Source organism: Vombatus ursinus, unplaced genomic scaffold (genome assembly GCF_900497805.2).
Source record: "Vombatus ursinus unplaced genomic scaffold, bare-nosed wombat genome assembly UNPS02014785.1, whole genome shotgun sequence".
NCBI lineage: Eukaryota > Metazoa > Chordata > Mammalia > Diprotodontia > Vombatidae > Vombatus > Vombatus ursinus.
In genome coordinates, this window is record NW_020954563.1 from 5098407 (window position 1) to 5120353 (window position 21947).

Sequence of the window (21947 nt, forward strand, 5' to 3'; positions counted from 1 at the left end):
AAAATAAGAGATTTGGACTAAGTTTCCTTCCAGTTCTATGGGGATGCCCATGCGGTGAGAGCGGGATGATAGGATTATAGGATTTAGCGCCTGGAAGGGGGCCTTAGAGATCCTTAGTCCACCCCTCTCATTTTACCGCAGAGGGTACTTAACTAGGGAAGGTGTCACTCCCCAGGGTGATACTGTTTGGACTCGGGTATTGGGTGTGTGTTAAGAGTGAACTGCAAATTTAACACTAAAAATTCAGGCAGGTTCAAAAGCTCCCCAACTGGTGCCTACTGTTGCTTGAGGCAGCCCGTCTTTAAAACCCAACCACGTTGTCGGCACCCAGCAACTCCGGAGGCCCCAGAGTGGCTAGAGGCGCCTGCGCACTGAGCGGAGCCCGGGGTTGCGGACGCCGTAAGGAGCCCCTTCAATTCCTTGCCCTGCGCTGCCGTTGGGCTCTGGTTCCGAGAACAGGGCTGGGGAGGTGGGGGAGGAGAGCAGAAGAAGTGGAAGAGCCAGGACACTGGGTGAGCGGGGAAAGGAGGAGTTCCTTATGCAAATGAGCCCCGCGCTGGGTGGAGTGGTTGGGGTTGTCTCGACGTGGGGCGTGGTTTGAGATGCAAATCAGAGCCAGCCATTTGAGTAGCGAGAGGCGGGTTCTCTCAGAGCCAAGCCTGTTTCCCTAAAGGCTGCTGGTTTTCTACTTCTTCCTCCCTCCTACCGTGCTCCCTCCTCCCTTCCTGTTTCGCCCCCCCCCCCGCCGGGTCCTGTTTAAAAGCGGCCGCGCAGGCGCAGTGGGAAGAAATGCGAACTTAGTCTGTTACACAACTCCTCGGAGCTTCATTCCCTCCCCAGTGTCTGCCGCTGCCGCTGCCACCGCTGCTGCTGCCGCCGACGCCGCCATTCCCGCTGCTGTCGCTGATTTCTCGGCCTCAGTCGCCCGCCGCCGCCGCCTTTGCTCCGGGGCCTGATCTCTTTACCCAGGGCCGGGGTCCGAGCGGTCTGTGCCTCCTCTCTCCCGCCCCCTTCCCACTCCCGCCGGTGCCGCGGCTACGTCCGACATGAGCGGGGATCAACTGCACAACGACTCCCAGGTAAGCCGGCCCTCGGATGCCCCGATCCCCGGGCCCGGCTGCCCCCCGACTCCCGGAGTCTCCCCGGGCTGGGCTGCCCCCGGCTCCTCCGCCCCCGCCACGGGGTCCGGCTTCCTGGCGCACCCGGGCCGGGCTCCTCTTAGAGCCGGCTTCCCACTTCTCCCTTCCCCCAGAGCCGGGCCTGCCTTCCCGGACGCTCCCTCGGCTTGTCCTCCCTTACCATCTTTGACGTTTGGCAGCCGGGGAAGATGACAGGTTCTCGCCCCTCTCCACTCCGAGACGTGGAGGGTCTGGGCAGTGCATGTTCGGGGGAAGGGGGTTCTTGCTTTGGGGGATCCGCGCTGGCAGGAGCAGTAGGGTGAGCGCCCTGGAGGCGGCGGGCTGGAAATGCCGGGAAGTTAAAGTTTGAAAGGGCGAGCCCCCTCCCCACCCTGCCCGGCTTTCTGCTTCCCCCCATGAGCGGAGGGGGTCATAGCCCCTTGTGCACCCCTCCCGCCGGAGTCTCCTCTCCCTACTCCCCCCCACCCCCACCCCGACCCCGTGTGTCTTATTTATTGGTGGCTTGATTTCCTCTCCTTTCCCTCCCCACAGATCGATGCGGATTTCCGAGTGAATGGTGAGTGTGCGCCCCGGGCCCGAGCCGGGCCCCCTGCCCCGGGGGGTGGGGAGAGGCCCGCCCGCGCCGCCCGGCTCTCCCCGGCTGCGGATGGGAAAGGACAGACATGGCGTCCCAGAGACTAAGTCCCGGCTCCTCGCTCACCGGCCCCATTGTTCCCATCGAGCCGCCCCGACCGCCCCTTTGCGGGGCTGCTGGCCCCCCGGGGACCCCGGCCCGCCCTAGACGGGGCCGCCGAGGCCCCCGATCCCCGCCGAGCCGGCGCCTGGGAGCCTTTCAGGGCCCGGATTCCCCCCTGGAAAGTCGCCTTGTCGACAGTCAGGACTTAGTCTCTGCGCCATTTTCTTTTTCTCTCTCCTCTTCTTTCTGTGTCTGTGTCTCTTTCTCTCCCTCCCTCGGCTCCTTCCTAGAGCTGCCCAGGAGGAGCTTTCTGCAGAGAAAAGCCCTATAAATCACCGTCCTTACTAGAAAGGAGAGAGAGAGGGGAGAGTTTGATTATTTTTTCTTCCTTTCTTTCCTTTTTTAAGAAGCTTAGATTTTTTTTTTCATTCTCCTTCTGCATCTGGTTTGTTTCCATTCCTCTAAAATGAAAGGTCAGTTTTGCAACTGTTGCTTTGTCTTTTCTATAAGATCTTCATTACCTTTTTACCTTGTGTAGAGATTGTGATAATAAATCTAAAACTAAATATATCATCTGTGGAGCATCATTTTTTGAGACCTCTGAACAAAGAAGAGAAAGAAAACGTGCTCTAACAATATTAGCCCCCTTCCAAAAAGTTTGTAAGTTGCTTGCCCTGGGAATTGAGATAAGTAAGCTTAGAAATTGTTTTATTCTAGTAACTACTCATAGACAATTAGCACGTGTGGGTAGAGCTTGTCTCAATGGATTAGGGCACCTAGAAAGAGATGCTTTGAAAAGTATTTTAAAGTCCAGCCTCAAAATGATGAGAGGTTCTCCAGGACCTGTCTTTGGAATTGTGTGAGAGGGAGAAAGAAGATTTTGATTCTCTGTAGTCAGATGTGGCAAATACTTTTGCATCAGCCCTAAGCATATGTAGGCCTATATATCCATTTCTTTTTCTTTGAGACTGCACAACAACCACAGACTTTTAGGAGCTGAGGGGTATCTTGATTTCTCTTTATGTTAGTTGCTTTCCTTTTCTGAAAAGTTAATGCATGAGTTTATTCCTTCTGCCAGTTCCACATAAGAGGGAATTTTTCCTTCCCAATAAAAGAATGGTTTATTCTTGCACACTTTTATAAAGAAGAAAGTTAAATGGAGAAAGATGTGCACTATATAGCATTTTGTCAGTTTCCACTGATTAGCCTTGGCCTTGTACATATCTTCAATAAGTACAAAATCCTGCTCAATTTAGCCTGGGTTTAGCCACTTCAATGGTAAGAGGCTTCTGCTGAGTTTTTGGATCTTGTAATAAGCAGTCCATCATGTTGGCCTGCTTAGTTTGAAACAGTCTTGTGCAGCAGTGAAATGGGGCATTGAGTAGAAAACTGTTCCCTACTGGGAGAGAATTATAAGAGAACTAAGAATTTCTTTACTATACATTTAAGCCAGACCTTTAAGAGCTAGAGAGAAAAGCAGTCTGAAAAGGGAGACTAGCTTCCCAGAAAACAATAACCCAAAGCAAAATTTTAAGTTGTCTTTTTTTTGGGGGGGGGGTGATAATAGAGAAATCTGGATGGGAACAGCACTTATGGAAATTCTACTCTTTCTCCTCTTTTGGAATCCTTGAGGTTCTTCTAGTGTGGAAAAAAATCCTGGGACTGAGAAGCTGGGGGTGAGTAAGCATGTGTCTAGTATTTAGAACACGGTTTTCAGAAATGGTTTAAGACTCCTTCTCCCACCGATATTTAAGTAGCTCCGAAGATTATACCTGGACTGCACATGGGAAATAGTCTGTTTTTCTCAGGTAAATTGTGGGCTGGGTATGCTGATTGTAGTCCTAGCAATTTCTAATTCAAGTCTGCATACAGTCTTTGCTACTATGATTGCAAAGGCCAAGCTCTATCTCAGTGCAAACAGTTTTTGTTAAGGAAGAGGACATATATAGTTTCTGTATCAAGAGTGATATGAATGCTTGAGGTTTAGAAAAGGTTGCAGGGGAAGACTTGGTGGCTTCACTATTTTATATGTTTTCTGGTGTCTGCTTCTTTACCAAAGGATTCTTTTTGGTTTTGGTTCCCAAACTCCAAGCTTTCAACTCAGGATATGTTTTCTTTACCAGCGTAGGCCAAAGGAAGGATGGTAGTGTTAGCAACCTCCTTCTAGCATTCTCAAGTGCTGCCTAGATAGCTAGGAATTATCTGACCACCTGAGAGGGTTCTGTACTGTTTTGTTTTTCTAAGGGAAACATCAAAGTCCAATTACATGAATGCATTTGTCTTAATCCTGGTCTTTGAATTAGACAAGTTTGTTTAAGTTGATCTTTATTAGGAGTGGACTTAGCCCTATTTACAAATTAAACAGTGCAAGTTTATACATATAACTTGGATCACTCCCTTTCTTCCCCCTCACCCCTAGCAGGTATAAAAATGGATTCCATCCCTCCCTAACCTACTTGTACTTTAGGTCTATTGTAGTGGTTCCTGTTGAGTTTGGAACTCACATATTTTATTCTCTGGCCTATTTTTGGCTCCTGAGAAGAATGTGTTATCTCTGAAAAGCATTATTATTCTTTTAAGAAGTTTACTGAGAAATAAGACTTCAGGTGTTTAAGGTATTAGAACATCTTTCTCTCACTCTTTCCTACCTGCAAAAACTTCATAAGTGCTAGGGAAGTATCCACATATTGGTGATTGTATTATTTTGTCAAAATGGTGTGAAGGGCATGTTGAGCTGAATAGTTTCAGGCCACTAATGATCTTATATTGCTTCAGGGAATCTACAGCTGTCACGGGGCTCCACCCCCCAGCTGATCACTGATATTTAGATACACTGTCATATAGCAAAGTAAAATATTTTGACATCATATTTATTGTAGGTAATGCTATTTGTTCATGATTTGACATCCTGTGGTGTTGATCCCAGGTAGCTTAATGGATTAGATTTGGATGGAAGAATTAAGTACAAATTGTACTTGATGCTAATAGTTACTTTTATTTCTGTGCTAATGGCAGAGACAGGCTGCCTAGTGCAGCCTTCTGCTCTGTGAGTTCATTTTCCCCCTTGTTTCTAAATTCCTTGACTATGTTTTTAAGGTGAGGAATGGTGGGACCAGGCTTTTGCATTTCCTTAGGCAGTAGTTCCTAGTGTGTTCTGGGGACCCTCAGTGATCCCTGAGACCTTCTCAAGGAGTCCATGAGGTCAAAACTATTTTCATAATAATGCTAAAATGTTTTAACTTTAAGTATGGTAAATATTGATAGATATAGCTCACATAAACAAAAGCTCTCTAAAGAGAGGTCCTGAGAGTAAGAAGTTTGAGAACCGCTATTAGGTATCAGGTAACTGTCATTTCCATTTCTACTGGCACAAGAATTCTGCTGGTCCTTTAGGTATTAGGAAGTTGCTGGGGGTTTGCACGCTCTTCTTTAAAGATACTTTTTCCGAATCTCCAGTCTATCAGGTCTCACAAATTTAGACCTGTCTTGCATTTGATAATAATATAGCAATAAATAATAACTGCTGACATTCAGATATCATTGTAAGGTGTATGTAAAGTACTTTATGTAGGTTGTCTTATTTGACTCATACAATAGTCCCTTTGAGGTAGGTGCTATTATTAGCCTCTTTTTCCATATGAGGAAACTCGAAATCAGAGAGATTTAGTGCCTCGCACATGGACATATGGCTGGATAGACGTCAGTCTAATTCGAACTCTGGGCTGGGCCAGTGCTTTATCTACTATGTCATACTACCTCAAGAAAATCCAGGAGATTTAAAAAACTGGGTTTTCTTAAAAGGGGAAAACTAGTATAGTTGCTGTTGGGCTAGTGCAGGTACATTTCTGAGCTTAGCCAACTTTTGAGTGTCTGGGGGAAAGAGAGACAGCGTAGATAATAGAAAATTTCATTCTAACACACAGACCCAGGTTACATTTGGGTTTGATTTTTCCCTACATCAGACAAGCTACCAAACAATAGAATAGCCAGTATGAAGGCAGCATTTAGGGGCCTGTTCACTTGGTCCTTTGAATAACTTAGATTTGGCTTTATCTAAAATCAGATGGCTTTTTAAATTTGTTTTTAGCTAATTCAACTTAGAAAACATTTTCTAGGCCACAGAATTTTACTTGTATTCTATTCCCTGACATAGTGTATAGCAGTAAAATAAGTGAGACAGCACATTGTATTTTCCTGAAATAATCGTGATTAAACTGGGCAAGTAGCTATTTATATAGCTGCCTTAATAGGATAATTTCCACTGTTGAAGTAGAATTGTGAAGACTTGAGTCAAAAGATCCATTTATTTGCTTCAGGTCATATTGATTTAGTGCCCTTCCAGAGAAGGGTCAAGGACTCTTGACCTGCCCATCCAAAAGCTGGTCATCTAAAGCTGAGGTCCTCTCTACTCTTGGGATATTATTCTTAACTTGATAGAATTTTGTTTGGCGAAACCTGGTGTTAGTTGGATGCCCTGACCACCTTACAATCCGTGTAATTATGGTCTTATGGCTTATGTCAGATGATCTTTATGGTAGCATACATGATTTATTAACAGATGTGTGTTCTGTGCCAGAGGTGCTTGTTTTCAAGTTTGGGGAGTGATTTCAGACAATTGTGTGACACCGTTTGCTTTTTGGATTCTTCAGATAATAATGTGGTTGTACATGTTAAATTCAGGGAGATTAATTGAACTCGTAAGAGGCTTGATATTTTGCGTGTGTGTGTGTGCGCGTGTGTGTACACATGTGTGTATAGTTTGGGCTCTGTTTAACAGTTTGTTTGAGAGGAAAGAGCCTGGGTCAGGAGGCTTATAGATGCATGACCTCAGAAAATAATCTCTCTGAATCGTTACCTGCTCTGGCCTCCTTACCTTCCTTACAGGGTTGTTGTTGGTTAAGTGAGATAATAGATATACAGTGCTTTGAAAGGTGCTATACAGATATAAAGGGATTTATTATTCTAAATGCAAAAGGGAAAATGAATCTTTTTGTCCCCAGACTTTTTTGATTTTTATGAAGGACTGCATCTTTCACATGTGGAGCTTTAATGACAACAATAAAGTTCTAAGTTTATTTGAAGAGCTTAGTTTCTTTTTGAAAATAAGTTTTTAGTGATTTTCTTGCTTTACATCACTCAGTTTTCTCTGCATATATATAACACCCTTCCCAAGAGCCTTCCCTTAACTTACTGTTAATTTTGCTTCCAATTTAAATAAGCCAATGGAAATGTAAGATTTAGGAGGGGAAATCTGGGTATCTGAGGGGCTTGGTGATGAGTCATTCAAAAGACCAGTGACATCCCAGTAAACTCTGTATTTAGGTTCCAAATAATCAGTTGTGTTTAGCTTTTTGTTCCAATTCTGTGTATTTCTAGCAGTCTCTTAGCTATATAGTCACTCATTGGCACATCCATCACAGGATGGTCTAGGAAAGGGCAAAAGATAACGATTTTGCTAGTAGGTTTCACAGTACCCATTTCTAGGACTTTTTACTTAGAATCTGACAAAATTGAGAGGGGAGAAGCCTGAATCAAGTAAATGTTAGGAATCTGTTTGAAATCTTAGCATCTTAGATTTAGAGCTGTGAGGGATCTCAGGGGTGGTGAAGTCCAACATGAAATCAGCATTTTACAGATGTGGAAACTGAGTTCTAGAGAGGTTAGAGGTTAAGTAACTTGCCTAAAGTAGTCACACAGATAGGAAGTGGCAGAGAAACCTTTGAAGCACAGATTGGTCTTCTACCTCCAAGTCTTGCGTATTTTCCTACTGTGCCAACAGTGTATATAAGGTGTCACTGGTAACTTGTGAACAAATACTTCTCCACATTTTGGTTCTTTGCAAAACCAGTCACCTTTATTTAATAGGCTATCTTTGACACATTTTCCAACCTGGGTCTCAGATATGGGGTGACAAGTGACAGTAGAATGAAATCTAAATTTCATTGGTCCTAAATAAATAGCACAGGTGGCAGCATTGTACCCACCCCCTTTTGGTATTTGGAGGGACAAGGAAGGAAGGAAGGAGAAGAGTGTTCTGTACTGATAGACCAGCAAGTGAAAAATGGAATTAAATGGGACGGGGGATTTCATTAAGGGGGAAAAGCTTTTGGCTCTCTTACCATTTAGCTGCTATGTTACTGTAGTTGTGACTCTTTTCTGGGTAGAGATTGCTCATCTTTGCAAATATGTCCATTTTGAACTGCTTTTCATTTGTATATTTGTGAAAGATAGAAAAGAAAACATTAATCAAGGTCTGCTTTATCAGAGTAGTTTTCAGACACTCAGGAATAAAGCTAAAGGAGGAGCAAGTAATAGTATAGCTGAGGTGTATTGAGTAAGTAGATCAGATGAAGGTTGTCAGGCTGAATTACCCTATCAAAGGGTGAAAGAGATGTCATCCAAATGGCTGTGACATTTAGGATTGTCATTAATGTTTTGTGCTTTTAGTTTTTAAGTGAAGAGGTTTAAGTTTTCCCCTCTAGTTTCTTTATTTAAAGATAAAAGACTGTGTTTCTGGCTTGGGTTTCCATCTTTGGTTCCTAAATTTTTTTTAATAGATTCCTCTTTTCATGTTGTCGCCATAAAGAGCTTATCATCGATCTGTCCAACACTTTTTTATGTATGTATTAATAGTTGTCACTTGGTTCTTATGTAGAACTATTCAAAATAGTTTGCAACTTTGAAAATTCCCTTCCTTTGTTGAAAAGAAGTTTCATTCTGGTACCAAACCCAAATTAGTGTGAGGGTGATTCCACTAGGTTAGTAATTTCTTTCTGAGCTCCTGAAGTTATTTATGGTATGTCCTGTTTGGTAAAGAAAGAAAATTAATTCATGAACATTCTAGAGGAATACCTAGATACTAAAGAGTGTCTGATTGATCAGAGTTAGTGGAGATAGGAATTCTCATTTTTGGTTCTCTGACATAGAACTAGTCTAAAAATACTATGGTGTGATATTTTCCACACCTCATGAGGAAATCTTTGTCTGTGGCTATGTAGACTAAATTCCTAGATATGTACTTTTTCATAACATAGACATTCTTATTTCTGTCTTAACCCCCCCCCCCCCCCAGATGATGGATGACCCAGTAACTGTGGACCAGCTCCCGGTGAACTAGGGAAGCAATTGAGTACAGAACTAGAATTCTTAAGTGCTTTTTCAGATTTTACTGTATTAGAGTCCAAATATATTCCAAACTATACTTTGCCAATAATGGGATAGGGGAAAGGTGAAATGTTAGTGCTGTTATTTATTATAAACATCTTGGCTACAAATGTCATTTGAGCATTTTGTACCCACATGACAAGACATTAATATTAGGAAGAGTAGGTCTTAGACCAAATCAAAACCCCAGTTCACTGTAAAGCAATGGTTTTTTTGGTTGGAGTAGTGCTTTGATTCAGACCAATTATGTCTCCTAAGTTTCATGGGGAAACAGACACCTCCAGCTTGCTTTACTCTGAGCTTCTTGAGCTGTGACACTTCACAATACAAAGGGAAAGGGAACTAGGAGGAGTTTTCGGGGTGGAGGTAGATTAAGAGGCATTGCACACTGGTATGTGTCGGAGAGAAAGATTCGTGTGTCACAGCAGTTGTGCAATAGAAAGAACACTAGCTTTGGGGTCAGGAAAACTAGATTTTAGTTTTTTCTCAACTACTAACTAGCTCTATGTCCTTGAGTTCATTCCTAGGGTTTCAGTTTGTTCTTCTGTACAATTTAGAGACTGGACTAAATGATCTAAGGTCCATTACAGCTTTTAATATTCCATGGTCTATAATATTTCCTTCAGCAAAACTTCATGGTACTTCTTCTTCCTTCAGGCTGTCTTTAGGTCAGAGACTTCTCAGCCAACCTTCAGTTCATTTGGAATTAGTGTTTTCATCAGGAATATGCCAGAAGAAATAGTGTCCTTACTCTCTCAGCTCCTGTGTTGACTAATAATTACCTCATCTAGGCATACCATGCCATTCTTGGCTCATCTGTTGATACACCTGAAGTATTTGGGGTACATAGATCACATTTGGAGAGCAATTTCTTGGAGCAAGGTCCTAAACACCTCAAGTGACTTAAGCTCTACACATACTCTTCCCAACCTTGCTTGACCTTTGGAGAATGACAGTGCAAAAGTGAAGTGTTTAGAGATAGTAGTGAAAGAATTTGAAATAACAAAAAACTCAGTTATAGGAACCAGTTTCTCATCTGGAGGCAGTGGCCTCCTTTCTCAGCTATCTCTGCCTCAGGAACTATGGGACTATCGTTATTAGGCTCATTTTTGAAACTGAAGCTTGATTGACCCTCACTCTTTCATTGATCTTCCATGCACCTGCTACCTTATGCCTCAGATCTTAGTAGAAGTTATTCTAGCTCTGTCACTTAAATTAGTGACTGACTGTAATACTATTCTTTATTGGTCTTAACATCTAAAGGTTGTAGGATCTTCGCTCTTGAGTTAGAAGTGTCCTCAGAGGCTTTCTGGTCCAAGCCTTCATTTTACAAGTGAGGGAACCAAAGCCCAGGCCAGTTGAATGACTTGCCCAAGATCATCCAGGTAGTGTGAGAGGTAGAATGTGAAGCCATGTTCTTAGACTCTAGAATCAATGCTCTTCCCATACTTCCTCCCTGAGATGACGCTCTTGTGAAATAGTTAGGTAGAAAAGTAGAATGTGAACCTCATTTTCCTGTCTTTCTACATGTGTGTGAATTTTTGTTGTAATAAAAGATGCCCAGTGGTGTGACGGAGCACAAAACATGCCTTCAGAAACCTTCATTAAAATCCTGGCACTACTGCTTTATTGGCCTGGTGACCTTGGGAGACCATTCCCTCCTTTTTGTAAATGGAAATTTTGTAAATGGAAATTCCTTTTGTAAAATGGAAATAATATTCACACTACCCACCCCACAGCTTAATTAGGAATAAAGCACTTTGTGAACTCCAAAGCACCATACACAAAGGTGAGCTACTGTTGTTCAGTTCAAGTAGGATTGTGTCTTTAGTGCACAGAAAACCAACTCCTGGTATAGTTGGAAGTACTGTATTTGGAGTTAGAAAGCCAGGAATCCTAGCACAGTTTACCACCCAGAGGGGTGTTGCCCCTGAACCTGAATGACTTGGGTCACTTTATCTCTCTGGGCTTCAGTTTTCTTTTTTATAGAAAGAGAATAAAATTGGATAAGGGGAATCTCTAAGATACTCTCTCATAGAGGCAGCTTTTGAGGGCTACTGAAGAGTCACTTCATGAGACTACCCAATGGTAGATAAGTTGCCCTAACTTGTTGCTAAGGAGATAGGTAAAAAATGAGGAAGGTGAGAGAACTATATGACTGTTTGGTAAAAAGGGGAGTTACTTAAAATAATATTACAGGTGCTGTTGGGTTCAGTTCATTTACAAAATTGTTAACTTAGTTCCATACTGGAGGCAATATGCCATGGAGACAGAGTGCTGGACTTGGAGTAAGGAAGACTGAATTTAGATCAGCCTTTGGCACTAAGCAATTTGGAATTTAGATTTTATCCAAGGATAAAGATCCTGGAGCAGGGAATTCCCAGGCTAAATCAATTACAGGTTCTTTCCATAATCTTATGAGAGATAAATAAAATCCCACCTGAAACTTGAAGTTATATTTGCATTTTGATTTCAGATTTATTATTTTCTGCTGTGTTCTCATTTTTCATCTGTGTAGTTAATTTCCAGTCAAAGGTTATTGGGTTTTTTTTGTTTGTTTGTTTGTTTTGCTATTGACAATCAATCATTAGTTGCTGCTTTAGAGATCATTTGGTTGTTGGAGTAGACCCTCACAGGTGGCCAGAAAACCCCAGAAACTTGCTCCTGTCTCCAGAATGACAAAATCCACTACCACCCACAGCTTTGACAGGCAGGCATAACTGCTGTGGGAGTCCTGAAGGTTAAGAAGGCTGGGTGCTTTTGGTAAAGGGGGTGTCAGTTACCCTCTCTTGAAGCAAAGTTGTCCATTTGGAACAGAGTTAGGGAAGTCTCTTTTACAGCTAATTTACAGGTTTTTAATAGAACTCTATGGATTTTCTGCTAAGCCGGCTAGAGCTTTGGGTTACAGATATCTTATAAACGAAATGCCAAGTTCTCATTATTTGTGGTGTGAAGGAGACTTGTTTTTACCATGAAACTCTCTAAAGGTTTCTTTTTAACAGCAGAGGCTATATATGGAAAGACCTTATAAAATTCTTAACTAATAGGCTGAGAGCCTACTGTGTTGAGCACACTGAAAATTAACTCTCTTATTTATATGTTCAAATCTTAATGCAAATAATTTTTTGATGGCCCAACTACTAACTTCTTGCCAATTAATTTTTAACACCCAAATGTCAGACGCTTAAAACAGATTTGAAGTGAGAGCTTAGATGGATATAGAAGAATAGCTCCATATGATTTTCACCATTGAGGGAAGTCACTGTCTTAATTATCTTTATGTTCAGCCAAAGTTTCACTAATCGTTCAAAATTCTAGCTGCCCCTTAACAGCTAATGGACTTGAATTTAAGTTTTTCAGGAAGTTCTGCTTAAAGAGAGCCCAGAATAACCTAGGCTATGTATCTTTGAAAGCCTTATTCCCTCCTTTGATCAAGATTGAACTGAGCCTATGGTCTCTTACAAAGTAATTGATGAAAAAGGTTATCAATTTTAAATATGACTAACAGATTTAGAAATTGACACAGAATTAGAGATAACTTTTACCGTGGAAATAGAGCTTACAAAGCAGCACTTAACTTAAAATGGAAAATCTCAAGGACCAGAAACAGCATTAAGAGATACTCTCAAGGGGAAATCTGTGGCAAAATTAGGGTTTGGAGACTAATCTGACATATTTAAGAACCTTCCTCAAATATAATATCCTTACTGTGCTGTAAACCAGAAGTGTCAAACAGCAGCGGTCCACAACACTCCTGAATGCTGCCTGACAAACTAGATTAAAATGTGATTGGGAAATATTTAACAAAATAAAGTTTAACAATACAAGAAACATAGATAATGCCATCATGTGGTTTTCTGAGTCAATGTGCAGCCTTCAGGGATCCTTATATATTGGAGAGTGGCCCTGCTTTATATTCTAATTTGGTGCTGCTGCTGTAAATACTGAGTCAAGACTGCTATTTGATTGAAAACACCTCAGTTTTGTCTTGTCTTATGCCATTTTTCAGTTGCTGAGACATTAAGACCTTGTCCTTTATAACTCTTCCTCAAAAACCCTTTTCAAATAGAATTAAACTAGAGTTGTAAAAGAGTTGTTAGAGCCCTCTTAATTTTAAACTGTTTGACACCTTTAAAGTGATACTTGCTTACATATTTGAGGTGACCACTGAGAAAAGTTGAGGTCTGGGCCTGCAAAGCTATCAAAGTCTTTTACAAGGTTGAAATTTGTATAACTGACTTCCATAAACCAAATGTAATTTATTTTTGTCATCTTTCCGGTAAATAACTGCTTCTTTTCATTTTAGAGTGTAATGGATTAGTGTAGGAGACTTAGCAATCTATTTGGAAAGCTTAAATTGATATTTCTATTTAAGTAGAAAAAAACAAGTTGCCTTTTCAGAGTAACTTCCTCCATTAGCAGGTTTTCATGGTTTTAGGATTAACAGAGGCTACAGTGTTTTTGCATTTCGTCAACTGTAGTATACCAATAATAAGCCGGGAGTTGACATTTATTTTAGGGTACTATGTGTGTGTTTAAATTGGCCTTTCATTCTGGTTGCCCTAGCTGCTGTGCTAATAGAGAGTGGGTTCTTTGGTGGGAGGTACTTTCTAGCAGTTTCAGTTTAGGGCTAACAGTGTTGAAGAGAACATTTTTCAAGAGAAGAAAGGCTTCTCCAGCCTCTGTAGGATTTTTTAAAGTCTCTTTTTCTTATTACTACAAAAGTTTCTTCTGATGAGCAGTCTGAACTGTATACTATGTGATCTATTAGAGTAGAAAACAATTAATTCTTTGCTAGGATGCCCAGGTGCCTTCTTATAGAGTGTTTTCTTGTGAATCTCCCATCCTTACTTCATACAAATTGGTATATTCAGAGGAGTGGGAAGACTAAAGGAAAGAGAGTGAGGGGGAAGTGTTCTACTGCCTAGCATCAGCTAAACTTTCCCAAGTTGCAAGTGCTAGGTTTTCTATCATCTTTGCACATAAAGGACAGGCATCCTGGGACTTAGGCGGGACTTGAGTCAGTTCCCCCTTAAGTTTTAGCAGCCTGACCAGGAGTACCTACTGTTTACAGAGAGCTTCGGAACCAGATATCCCTTTATTAGGAAGAAAGTGCTAAATTCCCAGACTGAAGTGTCTGAAATCAAGAATGGGTTACAGTAAAAATAGCATTCTACTGTGTTGACAGGTTTAGCCACAGAGACTATAAAAATTAAGATTAGAATCACCACTTGAAAGCATTGGGGAACAGCAGTGTAGAATCATAACTTAAAAGTTTGAATATTTAAAGGTTAACCCTTCTTGGCCCACGGGGATCTGAAGGATTAGTTAGATGGACCTATGTAGATCAAAGTACTAAGTGGTATAGGGTTTGGGATTTTTGTTGATTTGATTTTCCTAATGCTTCAAGAATTGAGCTAGTCACATCCTATTTCTTCTTAGACAAGGCTTTTTATAGGAGTAGCCACACAGCATTGGTGACGTTTGCTAAGTTCAACTGAGAAACTTTGGCAGGACTTTTTCAGAAGCCTGGTTTGAAAACTTGTTCTGGTCAAACTCTGAAATTGCTGCTGCTTTTAATGAAACTAGCCAGAAGAAGAAGATTGGCTCACCTTTGCAGTCACTAAACTGTGTAGATTTGCCTTGGGGCAACCAGCTATTTACTGAGTTTGAAAAGCTCAGTAAAAAAAAAAAAGTTTGATTTCTTCTGGGCTGTATAAAAGTACAGATCTTTGTTGAGTGGTTACAGGCCAGGTACAAACAGGAATTGGGCAGGCTAGCCTGTGTGTCTCATATTTGTTTTTAATTTTTTTTGCATAGTTACCCAAATCCCTTTGGAGTGAATAATTTCTTCCATTTCCATAATACTTTCCTCATAACAGACCTGTGAGTTGGGTAGTAGTAAAAATGTTATCCCCATTTTACAGAAACAAACATGCCGAGAAATGAAGAGACTTGCCCGTGGTCACATACCTTTTGTGTCAGAACCAGGATTCAAACCCAAATCTGACTCAAGTTTAGCAGTCCTTCCCACTATATTATGTTAAAGGGAAAAACATTAGGTCTCTTGCAGTAGAAATTCTCTAAACAAGTAGAGATCTCTTAATCTGGGATACTGGGGGATAGAGGGAACTGGATATTAGAGACACCATTCTTGTTCAGAGAGGTCCTGACTCTTAAATTGCTTGAAGTTTTCTCTGGGTAAAGCTGAAGGTCTAGTTTAACGATGTTTGGGTTTGTAATCTAGCATCCTTCAAGTATCCCAGGTTGGAAAGTTATCTTCCTTCGCGTCACCCTCCCTCCATATCCAGTTCTGTTTCTGTAATCTTGCATCTGACTTGCTGTAGTCTATATTAAACCCTAATCACCTCATGCCTGTAGTATTATAATTAACTAATTGGTCACCCTACTTCTAGTATTTCCCATCTCCACCAATCCATCCTTCCCACAGCTGTCCAATTGATCTTGGTAATGCACAGGCTTGATTGTCACTTCCTTGCTAAAAAGCCTTCACTGGTGGCTTGTTTCATATAGGATAAATTGTAAATCTTTAAATACTTTTTGCAGTCTGAGTCTAGATTGCATCTGAGTGACCTTTCTAGCATTATTTCACATCATTCCCCTTCATGCATTCTTTATTCTGGCCAAACTGTACTATTAATTATTCCATGATCAAATCCTACCTTCTGCTTTCTTAGTCATATAGGACTGCAACACTTTCCCTTCCTTATCTTTGTCTACTGAAATTCTTTTCAAGACCCAGCTTGCTGCTACTCCTATGAAGCCTTCCCTGAATTCCTTCCTTTGCAAATTAGATTGTCTTTCCTTGAACTTTCTTAGAACTTGTCTGGATATCTTCTTTGCTGTTTTCACATTTTCACTCAGTATAGGATTGTGGAAAGACCACTGTAATGGACTTCGGAGGCCTGTGTTTGAATTCTAGATCTGATAAGATGTGGCTGTAGGCCAGTCATTTGATCTCTTAGACCCTCAGGTTCCTTATCTATGCGATGGGAACAGTATGTTCTCTTTTTCTACTCTACTTCACATGGTTGAGGAAAAACTTGTAAAGTTAACCTTAAAGTGCTATAGAAGGTTATATACTGTCATATCCCTCTAGAAGGCAGGGAACATTATTTTCATTGTTGTATCTCTAGTGCATCACATAATACCTTGACTTCTGGTAAGTGCTTAATAAAATGTTTGACTTGAATTGACAGCATTTGGGGAGAGAGCAAGATGAATTCTAGACAAGTATTTCAGGTTTACTTTCTAACTTTGTCTCTCAATTTGTGTCCTTTTTACTACTTCTTTAAAAAAAAAACCTGAACTAAAACAAGTTTTTGACTCTACAGTAATATGTAAAATGAGAGTGATGGACTGGATCTAAGATCCTTTCCCATGTTTATTCAAGTTGCCTACCATGTGCAAGGTGCTGTATATACAAATGACCTGACGACCCTTATCTCCAGTTATACAGGACGATAGGATTTGGGGAGAGAGCAAGATGAATTCAGTTTTGAATGTATTTAATTCAAGGTACCAGCTGGACATTTCATTGGTAGTCAGCAGATAGTTGGGAATCTGTGACTAGGACTCCAGGCAGAAATAGAGTGTGGAGATAAGAGATTTGGGAGCCATCTGCATAATGGGTGATAATTAAAGCTATGAGATCACCAAAGAAGAGAGTGAAAAGAAACACTAGCCAATGAGATAACCCTGGGAGAGTACTCACATTTAAGGTACAGGAAAAAGATGAAGAGCCAGCAAAAATATTAGAATAGTGGTCAATGAGGAGGAGACCCAAAAGGATTTACTTAGCCAAGAAACAGGGTGATCCACGTCAGAAGTCTAGGAAGAAAGAAATCAGAGAGGAAGCTAAGGACAGAAAGGGAAAAGTCCACTAGATTTACCAATCTAGGAAATCATTACTGACCTTGGCATGCTGACATTTTATGATTCTCCTCCCCACCTTATCTCCTCCTGCTACTCAACAGAAACCCTCTGGTTCCAGCTGTGTTGGTGTAATGCACCTGCATATTTGATTCTCTTACTGTTCTTACCTGAAATGTCTTTCTCTTTGCCAATCACAGTCCTACTCATCATTAAGATATGCTCATGTCCCACCATTGTTCTCATCTATTCCATCCCTTAGTTGGTCTGTCCTCCAAAACTAATCTTTTACTTGTTTGGCCCTTTTAATTCAATGAGCGCTTGTTAAGTACTTTCTACTGTTTACAAGACACGCAGCCATATTCTTCTTGGGCCATCTTTCCCTCCAGGAAAGAAGCTTTTGGGTGGGGCCAGTCTCTTACCTTTAGAACCTGGTACAATATTTGTCTTGTAGTAATTGATGTAAATGTAGTATTTCTAAAGTATCTTGTACGTTTTTTTTCCCCCTCTGTTCTATTAGCTTGTGGTAGATACATGCAAAAAAGTCCTGTGATGCACATGTTGCTGTGCAACTTCTCTTCTTTTGGTTGAGGTATCACATCAAGGGATTTTGTTTGTTTGTTTGTTTTTTTAAATCCAGGTTGCTAAACTCTTATAGGATTTAGGAAGTAGGCCAACAACTACATCATATTTGGGATACTCAGAGGAGCCTTTTACAAAGGTTTGTGTTTTTTTCTCCTGGCACTCAAGTGGAAGTGTTTTCCAGTTCTCTCCTTCAGAGGCACATTTATATAAATAATACCCTAGATGTTTATCTGCCTGTGTTGTTGTTTGACCCGGTGCCTCCCTAGAACTGTAATCATTGTAATAATCACATTTAACTGGCCAATTAATTCTGAGGTCACTTGAGGATTAGGTGATTTGGGGTGGGGACTGAACAAGCGTTTTCATGCAGATATCCCTAATAGGCTGCTTGGCTTAGAGTAGTAGATAGATGTTTTTCCTCTGACACATGATGGCTGTGAGGCTCTGGACAAGTCACTAACCCTCTCAGTGACCCAGACAACTCTAAGATCACAAGTTTCAGATCTGTTTAGGTGGAAGAAGTTTTCTTACCGAGACTTCCTTAATCACAGGCCCAGACCAAAAAAATGAATAAAAATAACAACCACAAAAACCTAATACTAGAGCCAAGGAAAGACTGGAGAATGAAATATCCATCTATTGGAAAAATAAAGGAAAGGCTTTTTATAATTAGCTAAGGCTTGCCTTGAACCGTTATTACAGTCTGAAATAGGTACATTTGGATAGAAGCAGATGTCCAGATTCAGCTCTCTTTCCTCTATTTCATGAGCCAGAAAGGGACCTTTGTCTGTTCTAATCTAATACTCCACCTCCTCACTTTATAGGTGAGGAAACTAAAACCCAAATAAAGGCAGTGACTTAACAAGAGTCACAACTTAAAAGTGCTGAATACATGTCAGCTGTTAAACATAGAGCTGGGATTTGAACCCAGGGCCTCTAACTAGAGACCAAACCAAGAGCTTGCACTTTACCGTGCTGCCTCTATTTAGTCCTCACCTTTTAAAGAGTCTTACAACATAATGGAATATTTTGCCCTCCTTCCCCCTGACCCTACCCCCTTTCACACTGAGGGTTGGCTTCTTTAATTGAGGTAATTTTCATTTAGTCATTTCTGGACAGGTTTCGTATTTGCATGAGATTACAGCAGCTGTTCAGCCTAATGATTTGAATTGTTTCTTCCAGAAGAATGAGAGTTGTGTTGGGGACACATTTCTGTAACACTTGGACTTTTACTTGGGTTTTTTATTGTACTAAGTGTTTCTAAATATGTAATGTTTGAGTTACTCATTGTTCTGTCTCAGGGATGGTAAAGAATTTCAGGAGACAGAATCTATTTTAATCATTAAAAGGGTTTTTATGTTGTGTTCTTATAGACAGGTTGAGTTAGCGGCTCTTGTTACATGTCTAATCCCATACAAGTCAAATAGTGAAATTTCTAGGGAAGAATCCGACAATATGCTGCTGCTTTGGCCCCCCCCCCCCAAAAAAAAAACACATACATGTCCCTTTATGTCTGAAGCATTCATCTCCTTTTTGTGATAGGCTTTCAAAGAACTTTTGATAATGAAATTATGGGGGAGAAAATGCCTTAATATGCAGCTTATTGAGGTGGGACCAAGGGTTAATGGCAGGGTCCCGTTGTAGTAGTTTGTCATGTTTTGAATTTCTTTTCCTGGCCACACAAAAATGCTAACCTAAAGCTTAGAGACTATACCGAGTTAGAGAAATAGGCCTAAATGATAATGAGCTGTAGATTCCTATTAAGTCCAAACAGGAAGTTTCCAGCTCTCCTATTACTAGCACAAGTCTGTGAAAATATGTGAATGGACTCACTTTCACAGCTGCAGGAATGGGCCTGCTCTAATTTTGCTTGCCTAAGAAGGCTCATTTTCAGGTTAGACAAGTTCTCTTTTCTTTTTAAGTTCAACCTCCAGGGAAAGGACATTTTGCAGGATGGAGAAGTCCTTGTGAAAGCATGATTCATTGCAGAAAGGAAATACATGAAATGGAAGTGCCCACCTCATAGAGCTTTGTCCTCCTTAACTACTACCGGATAATAGACTAAAGGAAATCCTCAGATTTGGATGAAGGTTTTGAACATTGAACTCATATTTTAAACTTTTTTATTTTGGCTTGCTGTCAACTCCAAGTGACTCTTCTATAAATTACATAGGGTAGTATATCTTCACTGAATTTGCACTAGTTTACCCTGGGCAAAGAGAAGGAGACAGAAAGGTACTGAAGCTTGGCTTCTTTATGGCCCCTACAAAATAAGCCAATCTCATGTGGTATGGAAGAAAGGACCCCACACTTTTGAGTCAGAAGACCTGACTCTAAGACCTCACTCATGTGACCTTGGGCAAGCAGCGACTTCTCAGAGCCTCAAGTTTCTTCATCCGTAAAGTGGATAGTACCAGCATTATTGATGTCTCTCAGGTTTGGTTAGAAAGTATTTTGTAATCTATAAAGAGCCATATAAACATGAACTATTCCCAAAGTTGAGGTCGATTGCTATTCTTAAAATAACTTGCTATGTAAGTAATTATCTTTTAAATTTCAGATTTACTGGGCTTTTTGTTTGGCATGGTGGGGCATACCAGTAATCCCTGCTACTGGGCAGGCTGAGGCTGGTGAATCAGTTGAGCTCAGGAGTTCTGAGCTATAGTAGGGCTAAGTTGAAAGGACATTTGTACTACGTCTGAAACCAGTGGTGCACTCCTTGGATCTGGGAGCCACCAGGCTACCTGGGTAAGTTATGAAGACCTAGTCTCCAAAAATAAACAGAAACCCAAAATGAAACATTTCAGATTTGTCTTTATCTAATAGGCCATTAATAAATGGTTGTGGAATTGACCTTGGGATCTGTTCATGAGCTGGAGTAGAGTAGAATTCAGGAGAATTAGGTTTTAGTCCTGCTTTGTTACTAAATTGGAACTCCCTTGAGTAAGTTATTCTCTTCCTGTTCCCCTCCAGGTCTTGTTTCCATCTCTGTCAAGTGAAGGGCTTAAAACATAGGGGACTTTCAAGGACTTTCCAGCTCACTATAAGAAGAAATTCCCACTTTTTCTCCTTCAAATATGAAGGATTTTGTTTTGCTTTTAAGTTTAGTTCTTGACTCCAGTATTTGGTTTTTTGCAGGTGTCTTCAGCAGGGCTTAAACCCAAACCTTGTGTTGGGAAAGATTTCTTTGAAAGCCAAGTTTCCTTCTAAAGTGTAACCAAATTTTGTCTGTTCTCTAATCTGCTGCACTAAAAGCCACAGGAAAAGGATTATGAATGGTACATGAAGTCAAAACCAGTAGCTTTTGTAAAGCCTGCAATTTGACCCAAGAGTTTAAGTCACTGTTGTAAGAGGGGACTCAAGCTGCCGGCATAGGTTGGACTACATAGCCGTAGGTTTCCTTCCAACACCATGATTTGGTATACGTGAAGGACTTCAAAGTGTGGCTTCAGAAAGCAGAGCTATCTAATGAAAGATACTGTCCCAATTCAGTAAGCATTTTAGTGCCTACTATGTGCTAGGCACGGTGCCAGGGGCTGAGGATATAATGGTGAAAATTAATCAGTCCGTGCCTTTAAGGAACTTACACTCTTCTTTACATTCAGATATTGTCAAATATATTATAAGAGGAGATTCTGCCACCAGTAGGGAATTAGATTAGATCACCTTTAAAGAACCTTCCAGTGCTTAAGATTCTAATTTGCTCCATGTGATGAGGTATTTTATTGAAACTTAAGGCTTTGTAACCGTTCTGTTGGGAATGCCGAATTACAGGCTAAAGGCCACAGCATGTAGACAAGCTTTTGTGTTATTTTGACAATTTAATTCATCTGCTTAGACATGGAGCATTCTTTAGATTTGTTCTCATGGATGTGGGTACTCTCTCAGAAGAGTGGATCACAACCCATTCATACCTTGTCATTGAGATCTTTGCCGGTGCCCTCCCATGGATCTTTAGCAAGCGGGTCCAATCTAAGAAACTGGAGACCTTTGTGTAAGTTTTAACATTTAGATGATTACCAATGGAGCATATAAGTTGTGGTCTGTTGTCCTTCATCTATGTTACATGAACGACCTATCTCTTGTTTTATGCTTTATTCTGCTTCTTGTATGTAATTTTTTTTTTTTTTTGTAACATAAGACAGCCCAGATAGTCTGACTTTCTGCTGCATGTCACCTGATCTCCAGCCTCAGGTGAGAAGAGGAGCCAAACCTTCAGCCTTTGTGTGTCCCCTGAAGGCAGCAAGGGACCCAGCTGGGCCAACTTGGATCTGTGCCAGCAGAAGGCAACTTCCTCCTCCTCCTGCCAGCCTAATCTCCCAGACACGATGTAGAGAATTTCTGGTACAAAGAGGAGAAACCTTTGCTTTGACCTCAGGCATTCTATCTCCTGCTCTGCCTGTCCCTTGAGGGAAGAGTAACATTTGTAGAGAGTGGGGCTTCCATCTCCTGCTAGTGCCATTTCTTGCCCAATCTTTAGCCTTTGGTGG

General features: G+C 41.1%; 1 protein-coding gene across 1 annotated transcript in view; it reads left to right on the forward strand.

The window, feature by feature from the left end:
• The first annotated feature begins 743 nt into the window (after positions 1-743).
• The window catches only part of TOP1 (DNA topoisomerase I), a 115891-nt gene continuing 94687 nt past the window's right edge, over positions 744-21947 (forward strand). Inside the window, exons 1-2 of the mRNA XM_027867121.1 lie at positions 744-1079; positions 1671-1695. Of these exons, the coding sequence (XP_027722922.1) occupies positions 1047-1079; positions 1671-1695 (58 nt within the window). The 5' untranslated portion in view covers positions 744-1046. The remainder of the gene's footprint in view (positions 1080-1670; positions 1696-21947) is intronic.